The sequence below is a fragment of the Coturnix japonica genome, chromosome 1, assembly GCF_054131305.1.
Source record: "Coturnix japonica strain WE chromosome 1, WE-NBRP24, whole genome shotgun sequence".
Classification (NCBI taxonomy): domain Eukaryota; kingdom Metazoa; phylum Chordata; class Aves; order Galliformes; family Phasianidae; genus Coturnix; species Coturnix japonica.
The window spans coordinates 148,071,662-148,092,512 of record NC_140663.1 but is presented as its reverse complement, the minus strand read 5'-3'; the positions used below and the strand labels follow the sequence as shown (position 1 = coordinate 148,092,512).

General features: G+C 39.9%; 1 protein-coding gene across 5 annotated transcripts in view; it reads right to left on the bottom strand.

Moving 5' to 3' along the window:
• DIAPH3 (diaphanous related formin 3) overlaps nt 1–20,354 on the bottom strand; it is a 210,583-nt gene extending 190,229 nt beyond the window's left edge. For 3 of the 5 annotated variants that reach the window (XM_085554115.1, XM_085554117.1, XM_085554133.1), the window contains exons 1-2: nt 19,939–20,354; nt 10,308–10,340 (exon numbers count right to left, since the gene is read on the bottom strand). In XM_085554115.1, coding sequence (XP_085410241.1) covers nt 10,308–10,340; nt 19,939–20,070 — 165 coding nt within the window. In that variant the 5' untranslated portion in view covers nt 20,071–20,354. The remainder of the gene's footprint in view (nt 1–10,307; nt 10,341–19,938) is intronic. The other 2 variants (XM_085554124.1, XM_085554129.1) reach the window with 1 other exon arrangement.
• Between the last annotated feature and the right edge of the window lie 497 nt (nt 20,355–20,851).

The window sequence follows — 20,851 nt, the reverse complement described above, 5'->3', positions numbered from 1 at the left end:
GTTCAAAATTGAAAGAGAACATTTTTGGAACATAGATTGCAAGCCACTCATACAGATGGTTGTAGAACATGCAAAAACAGAAAATTAATATAGCATAAACATAAAAGAACTCAGCATGGAAGATGGGGCCCTTCAGTGTCACATCAAACCAGCAGGCAGTACGGAAAGCGTACTCAAAAGGAATAATTACACAGGCAAGACCCAGGAAGAAAGAGAATGCAACAAAAGCAAAAGGGAGGGGAACATTGTAGAAAGCAAAGTACAGACTCATCAGTGACAAAAGCCATCTCACATCTTGATCATCCAGAAATTTCCCTTCCTGTCTTTAAAGCTGTAAGTCTAGGGGAAGCATGCAGAGATGAAGCCAGATTGTAAACTTCATTGACTAGACCAGAATCTTAAAAAATAAAACCACCAATTGATAGGAGAGTTTTCTTCTCAAATAACGAATAACCACTGATGAAAGGCAGTACAACTGCTCCAAAGAACAGGTTAGTGAACAGCTTTTCCCTGTGCTCATGTTTGTTAAGTAGTGAACAACCCCCCTCCCCCCCCCCCCCCCCCCAAAAGAAAGAAAGAAAGAAAGAAAGAAAGAAAGAAAGAAAGAAAGAAAGAAAGAAAGAAAGAAAGAAAGAAAGAAAGAAAGAAAGAAAGAAAGAAAGAAAGAAAGAAAGAAAGAAAGAAAGAAAGAAAGAAAGAAAGAAAGAAAGAAAGAAAGAAAAACATGACCAAACCATTATATTTGAAGATTCTTAGTACAGAGAATTGAAGCAGAGGCAGAGGGAAAACACTTCAGCTGAAATCACAAATTTCAGCACGATTCAGTGGGTAGAGAAATGACAGGCAAGATATGCCCTACACCTCTTAACTCATTTATCCTTAAGAATCTCAGCAACTACCTCTGAGCACTGGTTCCTCTAGATGTTCCCTCCTCCTTCCCATTCTTATGGCCTTTGTTCCCTAAGGGTTCCCTCTTCCTTCTCCTGCTCTACAAAGGCAGAGCAGTTCTTAAGATAAAAAGGAGTCAGTCAACAAAACCACTCTTATCAGTGAAATTAAATACCCCACAGACCCAGAGTTTCTCTTGTTCTATAAGGAACTGAACAGTTCAGGGATAAGGGCTGATTCATCCTTGAAAAGATATATTTCATTTCCCTTCAGTTGTTCACATTTTTAGTTTATGCTTTAACTTCTTTTAGAACACTAGACTATGCTAGATGCTTTGCAGCGGCATCACAGACAAGCTTCTACTATTCCTATTTCACATAATCAGCCAATTCTGTACCACTTGTCTTAAAGGAGAAAGCACACTATCTGAATATATTTGTCAAGCAGAACAAGAAAGAGTATGTCAGATGCTAGCATCATAACCATTTAAAAACGTTTAACAACCACTGACGTTACTGAAGGGTTTACTAATCCCCCAACCTCTAACTATCTCCCCCAAGGTACAAGGAGACCACACCATTTTGGTCCTGCTTGCACCTTCCAAGGACATTTTATCTTGAGTTTCCTGGGCCCTGGGTCCTCAGAGGCAGGGAGCAGAAGATTATTCATTGTGCCAACTTGTGGCTTGAGTGAGGTGTCCTTGCCTGTAATTTGTATCCTAAACAGGGAGGCCCAAGTTGTCTGCAACATCCTTAAAGCACTGGGTCTGCCATCTCTTGGTCTCTCATTCAAGTCTGGTAGGGTTTCATAAAGCCTCTTGGTCCACCCTTGCAAGGACTGTGAATCTGCCTGCAGAGCAACCTTCAGGATCCCAATATGTCTTTCTATTAATTAGGCCTGCTCCTGTTGGATTATAGGGCAGGTGAAACCACCATTCAATGTTGTTGTCTTCAGCCCACTTCAATCCCACTGTCCTTGTCGCCAATAAACATGTTAAACGATACCAGTCTTAGTACTAACAAGCGCTGAGGAACATCAGATGACTAGTCTCCACTTGGACATCAAGGCAATGACAACAACTTTTGAGTTTCTTATACACAGAGTAGTTTGGTTTATCAGATCTGAGTCTCTCCAGTTTAGAGAACAGGATGCTGACCAGGACAGAATCCAATACTTTGCACAACTTCAAGTTGATAACATCGGTTGTTCTTCCTTAATTCCCCAGTGCTGTAACCCCACATCAGAAGGCCACCAAATCTGTCATGCACAATTTGCCCATAGCAAAGCCACAGTGGCCATTACTAATCACTTCCTTGTTCAGTGTCCCTTAGCACCATTTTCAGCATGATCTTGACTGGCATGTAATCCTCTCGGTCTTATATTTTTCCTCTTTGAAAAATGGAGGTTATGTTTTCCCTTTTCCAGACAGTGAGAACTGCATGGGGGATTACCATGATTTCAAAACATGATAGATAGTGGCTCTGCAAATTCATTAGCTAGTTCCCTCAAGATCCACAAATGCATCTCATCAGGTCACGTGGACCTGTGCACCTTCATGTTCCACAGATGGTCTCAGACCTTATCTTCTCCTGCAGCATGTAATTCTTCATGCTCCCAGTCCTTGCCTTTGCTTTCTGTGGCTTGGTCGGAGTGGGTAAAGCACTTGCTGGTGAAGACTGAGGTAACCAGGTATCTTGCTTCCTCCTAGAGAGCGCTCGTGTTTTCTCAAGTCTTCCCTTTATCATTGGCATACTTACAGAAGTTTTTCTTGCTGCCCCTGATATCCTTGACCAGATTTAATTCTACCAGGGCTTTAGCTTTACTGCTCTGATCCCTGGCTGCTCAGATAATTTGTCTGTATTTCTCCAAGGCTACTTGTCTCTCCACACTTTTTATGCTTCTTTTTTATGACTGCGTTTCACTAAGAACTCCTTGTTTATCAAGGTAGATCTCCTGGCATTTGGCCTAACATCCTCGCTGTTGGGATGTATTAAGCCTCCAGATTGAAGGAGGTGATCCTTGAATTAGTTTTCTGAGGCCCTCTTCCCTCCAAGGCTTGATCCCACACTACTCTACCAAGACCCCAGAGGCTATAATGCACTCTCCTGAGGTCCAGAGTAGGCAGCTACTTTTTAACTTCCCTAAGGATCTTGATCTCCATCCTTTCACAGTTATTGCTGCCAAGGCTGTCCTTGAGCTTCAAATACCCCACCATCCCCTCCTTTTTGGTGAGAGTGAGGTCCAGCATAGTACCTCATCTCACTGTCTCCTCATTGGATAAGTTATCATCAACAGTCCAGAAACCTTCTGGATTGCTTATGTCCTTCTGTGTTGTCTTTCCAACAGATATCGGAATGCTTGAAGTCCTCCGTGAGGACCCAGGCTTATGAATCTGAAGCCTCTCCCATCTGTCTATGGCAGACTTCACCTACTCGATCATCCTGGTTGGGTGGCCTGTAGCAGATCTCCCACTATAATCTCACCTGTCTCATAGTCTCATAGTCCCATGTGGGTTGGAAGGGACCTTAGAGATCATCAAGTCCAACCCCCGGGATTCGAGCCTCCTGTGTAGCAGAGCGGCATCCATAAATTCAGTCAGCTTCTCCTCCAACACAGCCAACACAGACAATAGCAACAAAATTCACAAGACCTGAACAGTAGCATAGTGTGGGTATTCTACATCCATTACTCTTGAATTTCACATTACTGGTGCTTCAGAAAAGGTAACACCTCTCAACACTCTGTACGAGCGAATAATTTCATGGTCCACAGAAAGCACTTTACAGAAGGAATAGAAATTTCATTGCTTGGTTGTAATGAAATTTACCACTGATGCTGCTGGCGATCCAAGTGCACAGAGGAGGAAATGGCAAAAATATAGTTCAATAATCTTCTATGTTACATCAAAAATATATTTAAACCAAGCTAAGCATTGGGGGATATTTAAAGACAGTTTTGTATCAGCACCATTACAGTTCATAGAAAGTCTGACATCCTATCTTTTAAATACACCTTCCCTGTTCTAACCAATACAAACATTCAGACATATATTGAAACAATGCTTTTTAGAATAATTTTCTCAGGAAAACATTTTTTTCCTTAGAATCTTTGTAGAGTCAATATTTAAAATAGCCAAAGAATAAACAGTGTTTCAAATAGTCTTGATAAAAAATATTTCCATAGTCTCTTTGAAATTATCCAAATTGAGATTTATCTTGATGTACTGACTGAACTCAGTAGACTATCCAAAGTCAAAAGTTTGAAGTAAGTAAGATGTTAGGGGAAAGGAGACATGCAATGTGATACTTCTGAGCACTCAAAGAAGAAAGCTAGATTTTTTTATTAGTAGTGTTATTTTTTAATACAGTATACAAAAGCATTACAGGGCATCTGTGAGCAGCTAGTGAATTCCAACAACAACATAATCCTATCACCATAGCACAGTGTTGCTAAGGTTAAGGAAAACTGCATTTTAGATAAGTAGGCTATAAAAAAACTGTAGTAAAATAATAATGAGTACAAAAATAATCAGTAAAATCTGTTCTAAGTTGTAAAAAATTAAAAAATAAACTGTGCATGAACAGCACTCAAGTTAAAAGTTATGTGATATTAAAAAGAGAAGTGAAGATAACTAAGAAGAAAAGTTAACACTTGAAAGTAAAAACAGTTGAAAGTAGGACCAGTTCTTCATCCAGGGATAAGGAACATCTACAGGTAGTTGGGGTGTATCACTATTCTGTTAGCATAAGCTAGGTGAAACTGTCCTAAGTCTTTTCTGCTCAAAACACAGGGGTTTTGGACTGGCTGAGCTATTTTACATACTTTCCCCCTCACCCCCTCCTCCTATTTCCAGTTCTTTTTTTTTTTTTTTAGTTGGTTGGTTTCTTCGGTTGCCTTAGGGGCTGCCTTTTCTTTGGAAGGAGACAAGGAAGGATTTTATTTTTTTTCTTTGCTTTTGTTTTTACTTGATTTTAGTTTAAGGTGAAATAGAGGAAGATGAAAAGAAAAAAAGATAAAGAAATGAATTAGCACAGCAGAAAAAGTATGAGTCTTCACTTATAAACTTGAATTTAGAGCAATGGGCAGACTGAGTACATGTTAGCTTTTATGCCTTTATGCCTCCTACCACCAAAGACTGGAAGTTCCATAATTAGACGTGCACTTTATTCTGCCAGTTTGAATTATCCACAAGATAAAAATGTCAAGGCAACTGAAACAAAATCCTAAATGTCAGAACCGGAATACAGTGAAAAGTAAATCACAGTCAACACGCAGATACTAGTTATCAAGAGAATGCCTCAAAGCAGCCTTTTACATTTATCATCCCAGAGACTGTCAGGGAGTCTTCACAGAAAATCTGTATGGTCCCTTACACTACAATGAATTTTAAAACTGTCTTACAGTAGCACTTCTTCCAAAACTTTGTTTCATAGCAAAGCTCTGTGAAACTACAACTACAGTAGTATGGCAAACCCTACTAACAAACTCTTAACAGATGACGAGATGCTGTTACTGCATATAGAATACAGAGCTTCTAGTATGTAGATACTGTTAGCAATCTCAGTCATCTCTTGGCAGCAAAAGATATGCAAACAAATGAAGTTCTCACATAACTTAAAGGTAAGAAACTGCATACAGACAACAAGATGAAAGTTAAACTTCCTTATTATTTACTAGAAGTGAATGTGATCATTTATTTCAAAGGTGCTATAATCAGAGCAATACTCCAATCTGTTAAGGATTTCAATTCTAATGAATGTTTTTAAACACTGTCACATTAAAGAAACTGCTCAAAAGGGAGCAGCTGACAGCACATATCATCAGGATCTGGGGGCATCAATCAACAGTTGGCTGAACACGAGTCAGAAGTGTGCCCAGGTAGCTAAGAAGATTCATGGCATCCTGGCTTGTCTTAGAAATAGTGTTGCCAGAAGGACTGGGAGGCTATGTTCCCTCAGAGAAGGACAATGAAGCTGTGAAGGGTCTGGAGCACAAGTCTTACGGGGAGCTACTGAGGGAACTGGGATTGTTTAGTCTGGAGAAGAGGAGTCTCAGTGGAGACCTTATTGCTCCTTATAACTACATGAAAGGAGATGTGGTGAGGTGTGGGTTGGCCTCTTTTCCCAAGTAATCAGTGACAGGACAACATGGTTTCAAGTTACATCACTGTGCGAATGCTGAGAGCATCAGTTCTGATCAGTGTGGCCAGGTATACTTATCTGTGTATACTGTATACTTGTGTTTGTGTGTGTGCGCCTACTGGGAATATACACACAGTCTCACTATTGATTAGGCATGGAGACATGAGGCTGCAGCGGCCATGCCTCTGCTAGGTTACTGGATTTATTGTCCCCAACATTTTCCATCCCTAACAGAGCAAAAACTTCCTCTGCCCAACATAATTTACACATTTATACCCAATTTGATAGTGAGGTCAAAAGCAGTATTTTTGCTACTTCAAATATTAACAGAGCTTAAAGCCCAACATTTGCTATCAAGCATAATATAATGTTGCCCTTCACTGTTGGAAATATATTAAGAGCATGCTAAACATTCTCAAAGCCCCTATGAAACCATGATACAAAACACTAAGGAAAAACTTAAAATGACAAGTCCAGATAAGCACCATTGACCCCTTCAAGACTTGATTTCAGACTGACTGTAAAGTGGGTATCACAATTTGAATCAGTAAATCTGAATAATAGCTCCAAAGGCCAAAACGAAGTAGCCATCACAGGATGCCGTGCCTCCGGAGAAGGGAAACAGGGGACTCCAAAATAATTAGAAAAAAAAAACAGTGGCAACGATCTGAGGAGAAACAAACTATGGTATTGGAATGCAAGTAAATTAGAATTGAAGCTAATAAATTAGATATAATGTGAGTGTATCTGAAAGCTGTAGGCCTTACAGTAATTCCACAGTCAGGATGAGCAGCAGCAAAGGAGAAGAGCAAAGGAGAGAAAAGCCAAAGGAAAGCAAGAGAATGTCAGATAACCCACCACCGCCTTATATGTGTTCACCCTGTGCAGGAATGATATCAGCACAGCAAACAGTCTTCTGGGGAATGTAGTTTCTTCTCTTTGCTGTGTGGACCTGGGGCATTAACACTTTAATTCCCAGTACACTGCACGATGTGATGATGTGGAATACTGATGATCATAAAACCATGACAGTGTTCTCACTTTGATCTTAGTGAAAACTTCTTATACCATCTTCTGTAAGTCAACAGTGTTGATTGAACTTACATGCTTGATAATGCAGGGATCAATGGATTAATTATCACTAGACTAATTGCTGGCTCTACAGAATTTCAAGATCCATGCTAAAAGAATTACAGGTATTACTCCATCTACCATCATGCTTCCCTCATCTTCTTCTCCCACTTTTAATTAACACCTTCATATTAAGAACTAAAAGCATATACCTGTATAACAATATTTATATTCACATTTCTATTAAGGAAGATTGCTAAGAGAGTTCTCCTTCAAAAGTGAGGTTTTACACAAAACTGACACATGTAGGATAATTTGTCAGCCAGTAAATTCAGTATAATTCTAATGGACACATATGGTATATTTAAAGTAGGGTTTTAATCGCTATATATTGTTGAATTTGAAGTAAATGTAAATGCCACAATAAATCCTCAAGAACATTTGGCTGTAATTAAATTATTGCAACTCTCCAATCTATCGCACTTGTATTAATTTTCCAGTTAAATGAACAATTTAGGTTGAAGGTGATTAACCATTTGCAGATGTTAGCTCCTGGAATAATCCAAACAGAATAAAGCAGTTCTCTGAAGATTGCTACAAATAACTCTCCTTTGCGAATGTTCTGAGAACCAACAAATCAAGTGGGATCAGCTGGCACGGCTGGTCTTATTTACAGTCAAAGAAGGATAAGGCAGGGAACTACAGAAGTGATTTAATAGCAGAAGTTACCTACATCAAGGACAGAACATTACATCAGCTGAGACTTGGCTTCCTACTACCTATCTTAGATCAGTTCAAATAAATGAATGCACAAGGAAGAGAATAATAAAACTGTAAACTCATAATACAAGCACATACAGAGTTTCTCAATAGAAATGTGATGATATATCTTTAAAGCATTAAAGTGAGTTTGGCAATGCAAGGTTTCAATTTTCATGAACACGGGAATACTAGAAACACCCACAGACACTCAAGACAGGGAGTACTTTAAAGATTTACGGCTTAAAAAAGCTGGAATTGTTCCACAGAAATATTGGTTGTGCATTTCTTCTAGAGTTCACAGTTGATACAGCGTGACTGTTCCCCCAGGTAATATTGCCACAGATCTATAGAAACAGCACCTACAGGCATTTCTGTTAAAAAAAGTGAATAATCTTGACTTTGATATTGTTTTCTCAGTTCAAGACCGCAAGTTACTCCATACTGACGCTGGATGATACGAAGGAAGGAAGGAAGGGGAGGAAACACACACCACAAAACTCTTCTAGCAGAAGTAAATCCCCACCTTCACTCTGAGCTCAACGCAACTTGACTAACATACACAAATATTAGATTCAGAAAGTAATACTATTAATTCATTTTTTACTTTGTATACAAAGTATCTCCTAATGCATGTATCTGGAGCAAGAGCTTAAGTACAGTGCCTTGCAGGTCTCCAGAAGTAAAGTTACCATGCTTACTTTCTATCTATCTCATCAGATAGGTTTCATCTAAAAAGTGATGCTAAACATACTTTAAAAATTGGACATAATCAAATATCTCATCACTGTCTGAGCAGAACATTTTTTTTAATATATATACACAGCTGGAGCATATATAGAGCCTGTACTTCTTTATGTCCTCTGTTTAAGCTATTTAATGCAGTGTTTGGACCTCAGTGCTTTGGGAAGTCAACAGAAAGAGGGGGGGGGGGGGGAATTAGAACTAGATTAGTAAGGACCAAATGGAAGAATGAGGTGGAAAAAAAAGCAGCTACCTGAAATGTGGTTTTGTTCACTAGTTATAGTAGCACATTATGGAGAAACTTGATTAAAAATTGTTCCGTTTTAGCCTGCATTATGAGAAGTGAACAGTCTTCTCCCATTCTCATGGAGGAATGTATGCATGAACCATCAAGGACAGATAATCAGTAAACACAATCTAATAGAAAAGACATATAAATGAAATATAAAACTATAAAATCTTCGTTTCTTTTTTTTTTTTGATGGGGTAACAACCAAGAGCATTGAGCAAAGCTCCTGTTTCTCTAGGTACCATTCACATTCTGTCTATAGGACAAGTACTGCCACCCCCAATTTTCAAGAACACATATTTTTTACTGCCCACTACTTACTATATCCCCAGTAAACACAGTTTTACATGTAGAAGATCTGTTACAATAGCATAGCTCAGTCTTCCAGACATCCTGCCAGTCATTTTAGTCACAGAAGCCAATAGTTCAGTTATGGAAGTTTGCTTTAACACCTTGGCACAAAATCATGATGAAAAACTAGCCTACCAATACCAGCATGAAAAGGAAGAACAGAAAATTAGACAATTCCTGTACCTTCATTTGAAATAATTATTAATACCAGAGGAGTAACAAACAGGAAACAAAGGATTGCGTCAATTTATTTCCATGTACTTGGAAGTACAATCAAGACACTAATTTTCTTTACCAGCAAAAATACTTCATGTGACATCAGAGAATTTGTATCTAACAACACTGAGTCAAAGACATCTTCACTCTTTCCTCCTTGAAGCTCTCAGAAGATTAAAAAGAAAGTGTATTCCTTCTTCAACAGTCACATAGATCTCCAAGATTAACTTCTTGCTACATGAGAAGTTCCACTGGTAACAGCAGAGCTTAGTAAGAGGTTAAAGGAAAACTACTTTTACCGACAAAACAATAGAAGGGACAATGAAACAAGTGTATTTTAATTGCAAAGAAAAAAAAAAATGATCTGCATTGTGATAACCTCTTCTGCTGTTGAAGACAGATGAAATTTTTAGAAAAATACTGATATGTAGGCATTTATGTATGATAATGATAATACCTGGCATTGGTTGAAGCAAGCATTAATGACTTTACAAGAAATAATTAGTTTGTTAAACACTGGATTCTAAGCTAGCCATACAGACCAAGGAACTTTATTGTTAAGCATGCAGTCATTGATATCTTAACTGTATCATACGTAAGCTGTCACAATTACTTGTCAAACTTGTCAAAGGCTTGATTTAGCCATGAGCACATTTCAAAGCCATGCAAAGATTTTTCACTACTTGAGCAGAGTAAGTTACAGACAACCAACAGTTTAGTAAGACTTTAACAATTACATTAGTTTCCAAGTTAAGATGGTTTCTGAAGCAAAAAGGTCATTTATATTGTGTTAACGATGAGGTTATTAGCTTAGCAAAGCCAAAGCAAAACATTTTAAGTTGTCTTACCACATCATCTGTCAGTGTCTTGATATTTAAATGCTGTAAATTAAAGAGGAAACCAGACATGTAACAATTATGTGGTCAAAAAACAAAACAATAACAAAAAAGCAACATCAGTTATAATCACTCAAAAGATACACTGACATCAGTATTGAATTGTAATAATTCCTTTGCAAGCTGCACTTTGTTGGTTTACATTGCACAGCAGGTTTTCAAAGGAATACATTGCAGATCCTCCCCAAAAAATCTGTAATCTGATCCTGAGAAAGTATAATTCCATGCAGAATAATATAGACAAGCACAGTGTGAATCAAATTGCATTTTATTATGATTTTAGCTAAACATACTACAGCCAAAGACCTGTCTATAATGCAGCAACTAGAATTGTCTTCTGAAAATGGCTGTGGGGACACCACCAAGACTCAGCCAAGAGACTTAAAATCCAAAAGGAAAACAGTTCCCCAACAGTTTTTTAAAGCTCTGACTGCCCAGCTGCAATGTACAGGAAGTCAAGACCACTAACTGCTCTAAGCAATGCCTGTGTGGGAAGCAGAACATTAAACTACAACCAGAAATTCACACTGTTTCTTAGCAGTAACATTCAAACGCTCATGATCACTCAGTGCTGTACGAAATGTGGACTGGATGATCTTTTAGGTCTTTTCCAACCTTGGTGATTCTGGGATTCTATGATTCTATGAAATAAAAGCTCCTGAACTCTTTCACTCCACTGCATATACAGCAAATGCTAGGAGCAGAGTTTCTCCACAAAACCTAAGAGGAGTTCTGAAGAATACAGATGACTGATAAATCTGTGCATTGTTTTATATGACAAGGGTTGGCAAAGAAACTGGAAGTCACATATTCGGTGAGACTGATTCTTCCCCTCTTGCTAGGTTTCTCACTGTCAAGTGTACAAAGTTCGGCAGGAGCTACAGCAACTGTCAATGGCTGTATCTAGATTAATTAGACTTACAACTCTTACATTGTCATCACCAAAATTGGAAGAGGTTGCCCAGAAAGGTGATGGATGCCCCATTCTTGGAGACCTTAAAGGTCGCGTTGGATCAGCCTATGAGCAACCTTCTGTTCATAGGCTGTTGAATATCTCCAGAGAAGGAGACTCCACCACCTCCCTGGGCAGCCTGTTCCAGTGCTCCGTCACCCTCACCGTAAAGTTCTTCTGCACATTCATGCAGAACTTCCTATGCTGAAGTTTCAGCCCATTACCCCTAGTCCTGTCCCCACGCACTACTGAAAAGAGACCAGCCTCGCCACTATGGCTCCCACACCTCAGGTATTTATAAACCTGGATCAAATCCTCTCTCAGCCTTCTTTTCTCAAGGCTAAACAAGTGTGCTTAGTCTCTCCTCATAGGGGAGATGCTCCAGGCCTGTTGGGGTGCTAAGTTGCAAGGATTTATGTGTGCATACAGTAGTTCTGAGTAGATAGAGTGTTCTAGAATAGCTGAGTTAGGCCTGTAGGTTAAGAGTTAGTGGGCAGGGGGTTTAGGTAGGTGTGTGTACAGGTTCTCTCGCATGCATCAAGTTTTGTGTAGCAGGTGTACACGTCTGCACAGGATTTAGGATAGTATATAAGGAGTGTGACACAGCATTAAATTGAGAGAAGACATTATGGTATCCATGCTTGTGTCTCTCTCCCCCAGACGGTTGAGGTCCCGGGATAAGTCGGGTTAATTGGTGAATACATCACCAGGCCCTTCACCATCTTTGTGGCCCTCCACTGGACTCTTTCCAAGAGATCCCTGTCTTTTTTTGTACTGGGGAGCCCAGAACGCACTGAAAGTGCTCAGGAGCACCACCCTGTTCCAGTGCAGTCCGGATCAACCCATGGCAAATGGTTGGGCTGTGTTTCCACCCCTGGGGCAAATGATTCCAGGTATATTGAATGCCACTCCAGGTGAAGGTGTTGTATTGGGCGAAGCAGGCAGGGCTTCGGGATGTAACACGATAGGCCTCCCCTGCTCGGTTATGCACATGTGGAAGGGGTGTAGATGAAATGAAAAACATATATAAGGGACTTACACAGTCAAATAAATGCCATTTTACCACTCACCGCTTTGGTGTCATGAAAAGTGTGTAATTTGGTCATGGCTGTCAAAGCACCTTACCAAGGGACGTGACTTATAGGGTTACCAGCATAAGGTAAGATGAAGGCAAACTGTGGCCTGCATTCTACAGCCAAAGGAATGGAGAAGAATGTGTTGGCAATGTCAGTGGTAGCATATCATTTGGCTGCTTTTGATTCCAGTTCGCACTGGAGTTCTAACATGTCTGGCACAGCAGCCTCAGTGGGGGTGAGACTTCATTCAAGCCATGGTAGTCTACTGTCAGCCTCCATTCTCCACTGGCTTTACGCACTGGCCATATGGGACTGTTAAAAGGTGACCGAGTTTTACTAATCCCTCCATGACTCTCCACTTGACGAATTAACTCATAAATGGGGAGAAAGGAAACCCTGTTGCTGCGGTACTGCCATCTGTGCACTGTTTTTGTGGGAATCGGTACCTGCTGCTCTTTTACTCATAGCAGCCCTACAACAGAAAGATCTTACGACAGGCAAGGCAAAACAGACAACTTCTTGACACCCTCTGTGTCTACAGCAGCTATTCCAAAGGCATATCGATACACTTTAGGATCCTTAAAATATCCCCTTCTGAAGTAATCGATAACAGGAATACATGAAGCCCCTGGGCCAGTCACAATAGGTTGTTTTTGCCAGTCTTTACCAGTGAGGCTCAGGTGATCTTTTTCCTCTCCCTCACCAAATCATCCTTCTCCAGAAAGGTTAAGTCAGCTGCCCATTTTCGCTGTCTTCAGTAGCATTCAATAACAGAGATGTGGAAAATAGCACTGACTCACCAAAATCTTCTAGGACTAGATGTTAGGCTTATCTCTTAATGACACAAAGTTAAGAGCAATGTCATAATTTAAGAACAGGAGTTCATTCTTGTCAGGACAGGCAAACCGAATTATAATAATGGGTAAAAAGATTATGCTTAAATAGAGCACAGAGTGTTTTATTACAAGCCTAAGTTTTTATTTTCAGTCCTGGATATGTAAGTCTACAGAATTAAGACATATTCTGCTCAGGTGAGCAGGTTGTCTTAACTACAGGCCTGCAAGTAAACAAAACTGGGTTAAGTAGTGTTCTAGTAGTAGCCGCAGTTACTGCTAAGAACATTATACAAGCTTACAGAATATTATAATGCAGCAGATGAAAACACTAATATGCTACTCTATATCTTCCATGAACTACTCTAGAAAAATAAAATCATTTCTTCTGAGAACACAAGAGCTACATACAAATATTTCATGAGTTTATTATGGATTAAATAGATACACATAATATTGCTAATCTTGTTTTATGTCAACATCCTATTCTGAAGTCAGAGAAAAACAAAAACATCAAGAGATTAAAGAGCTACAGTATCTGGAAAGTCCAGATTTATGTGGATTTAGCATGCTTAGAAAGTCAAGATTTACTGGGATCAGTAGCACCTATAGCTGGAAAAGTGGAATAATCACTATTATTTAGTCTTCAACTATATAAACACCTAACGTAACTTATTTTTTAATATAGGACAGGGAGAAGGAGGTGATTTTACTTAGAAATTGAGCTGCCAGCATTTCAGCCAAAGCTAAGGCAGAATTTAAACATATATAGATTTAGTATTTTTGAAGAAAACAATTTGATATGGAAGTGCTCCTTACTGAAGTTCCTCCGGCATACCAACAAATAACTGGTTTAATTAGACAAAAGATACATACATACGTTCAGTGTATGGTACAGGGTATTTGATAAGAGTCAGAGGCCTGATCTCAAGAATATCAAAGACAATGAAAGACTTAGAAAGTGGGGGGTAAAATAAAGCACAACAGACAACATTCACAAGAGCTAGGCAGAAATTTACTTACAGAACAGAAGAATCTCCATGTCTTATAGAAACATCCAATATGGAGTAAGTAGTCATGTGCGATATAACTTTTGGACCATACTGCTGGGAAAAGTAGGCTTTACTACTCGGCTTTCTGTATGCTCACAGTAAGGAATCTTATTAGTATGCAGAAGACTCTTTATACAAACAGCTTCGTAGCATGCACTGAAAGTGAATTTGCAAGACAAGGTTTAACAAATTGAGTCACTGCTTTTTATAATTACTCCAGGCAACTCTGGGTTGACGCAGTGAAGTGAAGCAAAGAAATGAGAAACACCAACACTACAGCTCAATATAGGCTGCAAAGGATGAAGAACATCCTAAAGCAGTGTAAGATATACTCTGTAACATTCAAATATTCTCTACCAAAGGCAGCTTCTACCTTTTCTTGTGGTGCTCTTTTCATCATCACATAAGTACAGTGTAACATCACTCATCTTCCTGAATGAAAACAACTTGTTTAAAAAACAGTACATTTTGACTTGAATTCAGATTATATGCAGCATGGATGGACAACGTTAATATGCCAGACACTCAGAAGCCCAACTCGTTCATCATAAATGGAATTAGAAGACAGATAAGCACCCAACCATACCCTGCTGCCAATATGAGAGTTTAAGCCATTCAGAAGAGCAGAATTTCAGGCAGCTAAACACATGTGCATGCCATCACACAGAAGTTCTTAAATGAAATAATTTCTGTTTATAACAGAAAATGGAAAAAAAGGAAAAACACCTCCCACATCTGAGTATTCAAATCCATTTTCTATCTTTATATTTGTTTCCTTACAGAAAGAGAGAAATAGAGGGGAAAAAAAAGGATAACAGAAATAAATAAATAACACATGCACAGCTTGATACATAAAAAACAGCTTATAGACTATGTAATCAAAAATAAATAAAGGAGAATTTAAACAAGAAACCATGAGTTTTAAGAGAACTGTCTGACTTAAGATTGGAAGCTGAAATTACCAAGACAGGTGATGTACATATAATCACACAGATCTCCCTGTACCTTTTTAAACTGGAAAGTGAGAAAGAACTCCAATACTGCCATTGATTCTATCACCGGAAAGATTCAACACAAGCTGTTTTTTCCCCAAAGACAATAATCCAGTAGAATCACAACTAGAAGACTGAAGAATGGATTGCAAAGAAACCTGTAGGCTGAGTTACAGCAGTGTAAATAGGACTGTTGCAGTGGATTTTATTACTTTAAGATCCCTTTTGTCACAATATTCCCTAAGAAATTTTACTATCTCAATCTGTAAATGAGCTTTAAAAATTGCAGAATAGTCCAACAGCATCTCCTGTTTTTAATTTCCAATACTCTACTTCAGCATTTATTTAATGGCTTTTTTTTTTAATATGTATACATTTTCTCTGTTGCTTGGAAGGCAGTTTGAAAAGCAGTTAAGTGCAAAATTATCTCAACATGACAGTTTCTACACAGTGATATTCTTTAGACATTGATGAGTTAAACTTAAAATTGGTGCTTACAGGTAAGATTATATAACAAAGTAGCAGAATGCAGCACTAAAATTTAGTATCATAACCCACAGTGTTAATTCATGCCAACAAAAATAACAGCGTGAGGAATTTACAATTTTACCGAGCGGCAATAAAGAGTTTTAGGTAACATCTGTTCAGCAATCATTTCTTTAAAAGACTAATTTAGATTCAAGGTCTTACACTGCAGCATAACTGCAGCAATAATTCAGTCACTTCATAATTAAAGATATTGACACAGATCGGTCTTACCTTTCTCCTCTATGCCAGTCAAACAGAAATGCTTTTGCTTTTAACTACATCTTTCTTTGATTTATAAACACTATTAACTGCAAGTGTTAATTTGCCTATGTTAAACAGATTGCTGCAAACAAGAAAGTCTTCCTGACTCATATAAATTTCATGGAGAACTTAAAAAATATAACCTGAAAGTCACTGAAGATTGGTCAATGATATCCTCAGGTTAATAAAAACACTTCTAAATCAGCTATGCATCCAGTTGACATTCTGATGTCTAGCGCCTACAAGATGTAGTCCCAGTAAAGAGCAATTGGAAGTAGTTTAAGTAATCTAGCAATCATTTACACAATTTCTAAACATTTCTAAGAAAATATATATTTACCCACATGTACACCAAGTAAAAAGAACACCCTGCTCAGACGATATATAGTTGGTGCAACCCCTGCCATCCTTCATTCCATTTCTGCTTCTTACCAAACTCTGACCCCTCAAAGATGAACACAAGGGCTTTCAACAAAGCTAAGCGACCACAGTATCATAGAATATGTTATCTTTCTGTGAGTTAAGTTCTTCCAAACCCTTAGACCTGCTGAACAAAGCTAAACGGGTATGTGCTTCAGAACTAATCATCATGCCATAAAAATGTGTGGGTTTTTTTTGTTGTTGTTGTTTGTTCTTTTAAATAATTCTGTGAAAGAATTAAGAGAACTACTAACTACAACTTCAAATTCATTCTTCCGAGATTCTAGTTTATTCAGGATGGCAGTACTACATTTAAATGGAATTAACAACTATTTAGCCCAAAGCCTCTCTCTCCCTCATCTAAATGAAGTGGTAAAAATCAAGAGATTGTTCTGCTAAATAAGGACTTCTGCTGGAGAGAGAAAAAGAAAAAAAAAGTATATGCTAACAATGTCAATTTTGTTAACCAGCAATTCAATTTCACCTGAAGGTCTGTCAAGGAATCAAATTCTTTTCCAGATTGGTCTAACTACTGTTGATTTGGTAACTCTCAAGTGACAGATCAATACGTCGCATTGATTGGAACGGTCCAACTTGGAATTTATCTTGAAGCCTTTTGTCCTACGGAAAATTAGACTAATCCAATCTGGATGAGTTGAATTTGTTGAATCTAATAGTCAATTTTAACCACATTTGATTAATGCATATTAAATAAGAAACATAATTCGGGTTACATAAAGAAGTATGGCACGACAAGTATCCCAAACAAAGACAGGGTACAGCCTGTATTTATGACTGGATTATAGATAATTCAAAGGAGCGATGAGAGGTTTTACGTACTGACACAACACTAATCTACCAAATGAAAGAAGATGTATTACAGAAGAAATTAGATATGAACAAATCAATACACGTACAAAATCTTTCCCACCACTCACTCCTCCCTCTAAAAACAAAAGTCTCTTAAGAAGACAGAAGGTAAAGAGGACGAAGGAGAATATACCTATTTTAGTTATAACGAATAAATTCTGCATTGCAACATCTTAGGGCAGAAATTGATGATATGACAGAAACACATTTCTCCCAGTACCCTTCAAGGAAACCACTACAAATCAGAGAAGCTGGGCCTACAATCATTAAAATAACAGACGTTCACAATTTGTACAGATTTGTATCTTTCTTCAGCAGAAAATTATTACCTGGGACAAACCAGGGATTAAAGGAAACACCCCAACGGTTATAGAAGCTGTAGCAACTCTTTAGATTTTGGGGCATGAAACAGCTTGCTACTCCATAGAAACGGTTAATTTCCGCAGATCAGATTTGTAAACCATACTTTTCAGCAGTCTACAAATAGAGACAAAAACTAATACTCTGTTTAAGGAATATCAACTCTTCTTAAGATCTCCCAGAGAGCTAATGGCATATCTAGAACACAGTCCACGTTAAAATGTCCTGTCACATATCACTATCCCAAGTCAACATCTTTGCTTTAAGAGCACTTATAAAGATGAAATACAAGACTGTAATCTCACAGAATCACAGAATCACAGAATTGTAGGGGTTGGAAGGGACCTCTAGAGATCATCGAGTCCAACCCCCCTGCCAAAGCAGGCTCCCTACACCATGTCACACAGGAAGGAGTCCAGGCAGGTCTTAAATATCTCCAGAGAAGGAGACTCCACCACCTCCCTGGGCAGCCTGTTCCAGTGCTCCGTCACCCTCACTGTAAAGACATCTCAGGTCAAACACTTTTGAAAGTGACAAAGCATTCTCATGAATTAAGGATATTTTCAGCCACTCTTGCTTAAAGAATTTCAGAAATTGGGATAAGGGGAAAAAAAAAAAAATGCCTATGCTGTCATGATGATCACACACTGTACAGATTTACTTACTGTTAAGTAAAACACCCAGTCAGCTTCCTTGGCTGTGTGTGTTTGGGTCAAAGTAAAATCAATACTATAATCCTGAGAAGCCAGTGAGCTGATGCCCATACCTGCACACACCTAGACTTCACAGGCAGATAAACAAACAAGCTCATCTGCACCAAAAATAAGTCCTCTTTTCTCTACAAATCCCATCTGGGTTCATTTCAGTAACAAATTCTCAAGGGCCTTGTTATATCTGACAGTTACACTTCCTAAAAAATATTTGTATTTCTATTGAGGGGAATACTGAAACTGATGGCAAAACCCTAATTTCCCTTCCCAGATGTGTTTAAACAGTGGAAATGATGGCAATATGCAATTTGCCTAAGACCTTAACAGTTGAAGTGTGGCCAAGAAATAAAAGATTTTGAACTCAATGCTGTTGTCAGCCTTAATTATACATAAATCTACTTCTTGCAGGAATAAACCAGTTACCAAATCGTATACCGACACTACTCCAACCAAGCAGACTATATAGGTTTTCACTCAGATATCCTAGGCTAAAGAATGTTTTCTGACACAGTCATGTATTTATCTGTGACCAGCTAGGTTACCTGCGTGACTAAAATGCAAGCACCTAAAATAGATGTACAGCCAGTTATCAAGGCAAGCAAACAGTGGCTACTCTTAAGCACTTTTTAGCTACAGCACATCTTACATACATGTAATTTTGTAGGCACCTACTTGCTCCTTTCAGGTTCCCTATTGATGAGTTTGCTAGCCAAAACTTGTAAAGCAGGGCTAGGGAGATCTGTGTCCTTTAAATTACTATGTTACAATATTACTACACTATTCTATTAGAGAGCATCCAAAGAACTTTAGAGCTTGTGAAGGATCTAGAGGGGAAGACATATAATGATCAGCTGAAGTTTCTTGGTTTGTTCAGCCGAGAGGAGACTGGGAAGAGACCTCATTGCAGCCTATGGGGCTGAGGGGAGCAGAGTGCCAGAGCTGATCTTTGCTCTTCAGTGACAACAACAGGACCTGAGCATCATGGAAGTCCAACATGAAAGGGTCAGACTGGATAACTGGAAATGGTTCTTCACCAGAGAGTGGTCATGCACTGAACAGGCTCCCCAGAGAAATGGGCAAAGAACTGGATTTGTTGGGAGTTCAAGAAGCATTTGGACAACACTCACTAACACACGGTCTAATTTCTGGGTCACCCCATGTGGAGCCAGGACTTGGACTCAACGTTCCCTTCCAATTCAGACTGTGAATTGCATAAAGCATCCTGCTTCTCACTGAACAGTTTACGTGACCAAAACAAAACCCAAATAGCTCTAGTGCAAGTAACATATGCAGGTGAAGAGCCATTCTTTTAACACCCTTACCCCTACAGCTGTCACACGGTGATTCAGAATATTCCTTCATAAAGAGCAGAGACCTGAAAGCACACGAGGCAACTGCGAGCCAGGCCCTTTACAGACAGCAGGACGGAAGCAAGCAGTGGCGGGCTGGCCCTGGAGGCTCAGAGAGACGGAGGAGCCAGGCCTCCGCCTATGCAACAGGCAATGGCGGTAGGACGAAGCCGTACTTACGAATTTAGGCTTCCTGCCGTCCGCGGCCTCCTCAGATCCGCCGGCCGCCGGCGGGCCCTTCCTGCGGAGCCCCTTGTTCTCCCTCCCTCCGCGACCCGGTGGCGATCGCGGCTTCGGCCGCCGCGACTCCATGGCCGTGCCCAGAAGAGGCGAAACGGAGACAGCCGGGGCTGCGATTAGAGCGGCTTAGCTGAGCAGGGTGCCGCGGGGGAGGAAGGAGGGAGGCTCAGGGCTAAAGCCAGGCAGAGGATTTACAGCCAGCAGACTTTAATCCCGGCAGCGATGGCCGCCGTCCGGACTGCACCGCTGAAGCACCCCCGACCCAGAGCTACCGGAGCAGGGGCAGCGCAGAGCGCACTCCCAATGGCCGCACCCCAACGACTGTCAGCGCCCAGCAATGCACCAGCATCCGAATCGTCCCGCCACTGCCGGTCCCGCCCCCCGCCCCTCCATAACAGCCAATCCACGGCAGCAGAAGGAAACCGTCGCTTTGTGGGGAATGAACGCTGCTCATTCCACCACATTACGTGTCCCACAGAGCTCCCGCGCGGGGAGATGGCGTGTGTGCAATAGAGAGTGTGCCGGGAGCTGTAGTTTTATACAGCCACGTAACGCCGAGCTGATGGCAGTGTGCCCTGACAGGGCGGTGCCCTCTCTGTTTGAACTGTGCGTGTGTAGATAGGTGTGTCTGTGCCCAGAGAAGGAGAACCTGCAACCTCTTTGGTCAGCCTGTTCCAGTGCTCTGTTGCTCTCACAGCCCTTATTCCACAGAATCACAGAATTATCAAGGTTGGAAAAGACCTAGAAGATCATGTAGTCCAACCATTACCAATACTTCCTGGCTAAATCATATTCCTCAGCACCACATCCAAGCGTTTCTTGAACACTCCCATGGTCGGTGACTCCACCACCT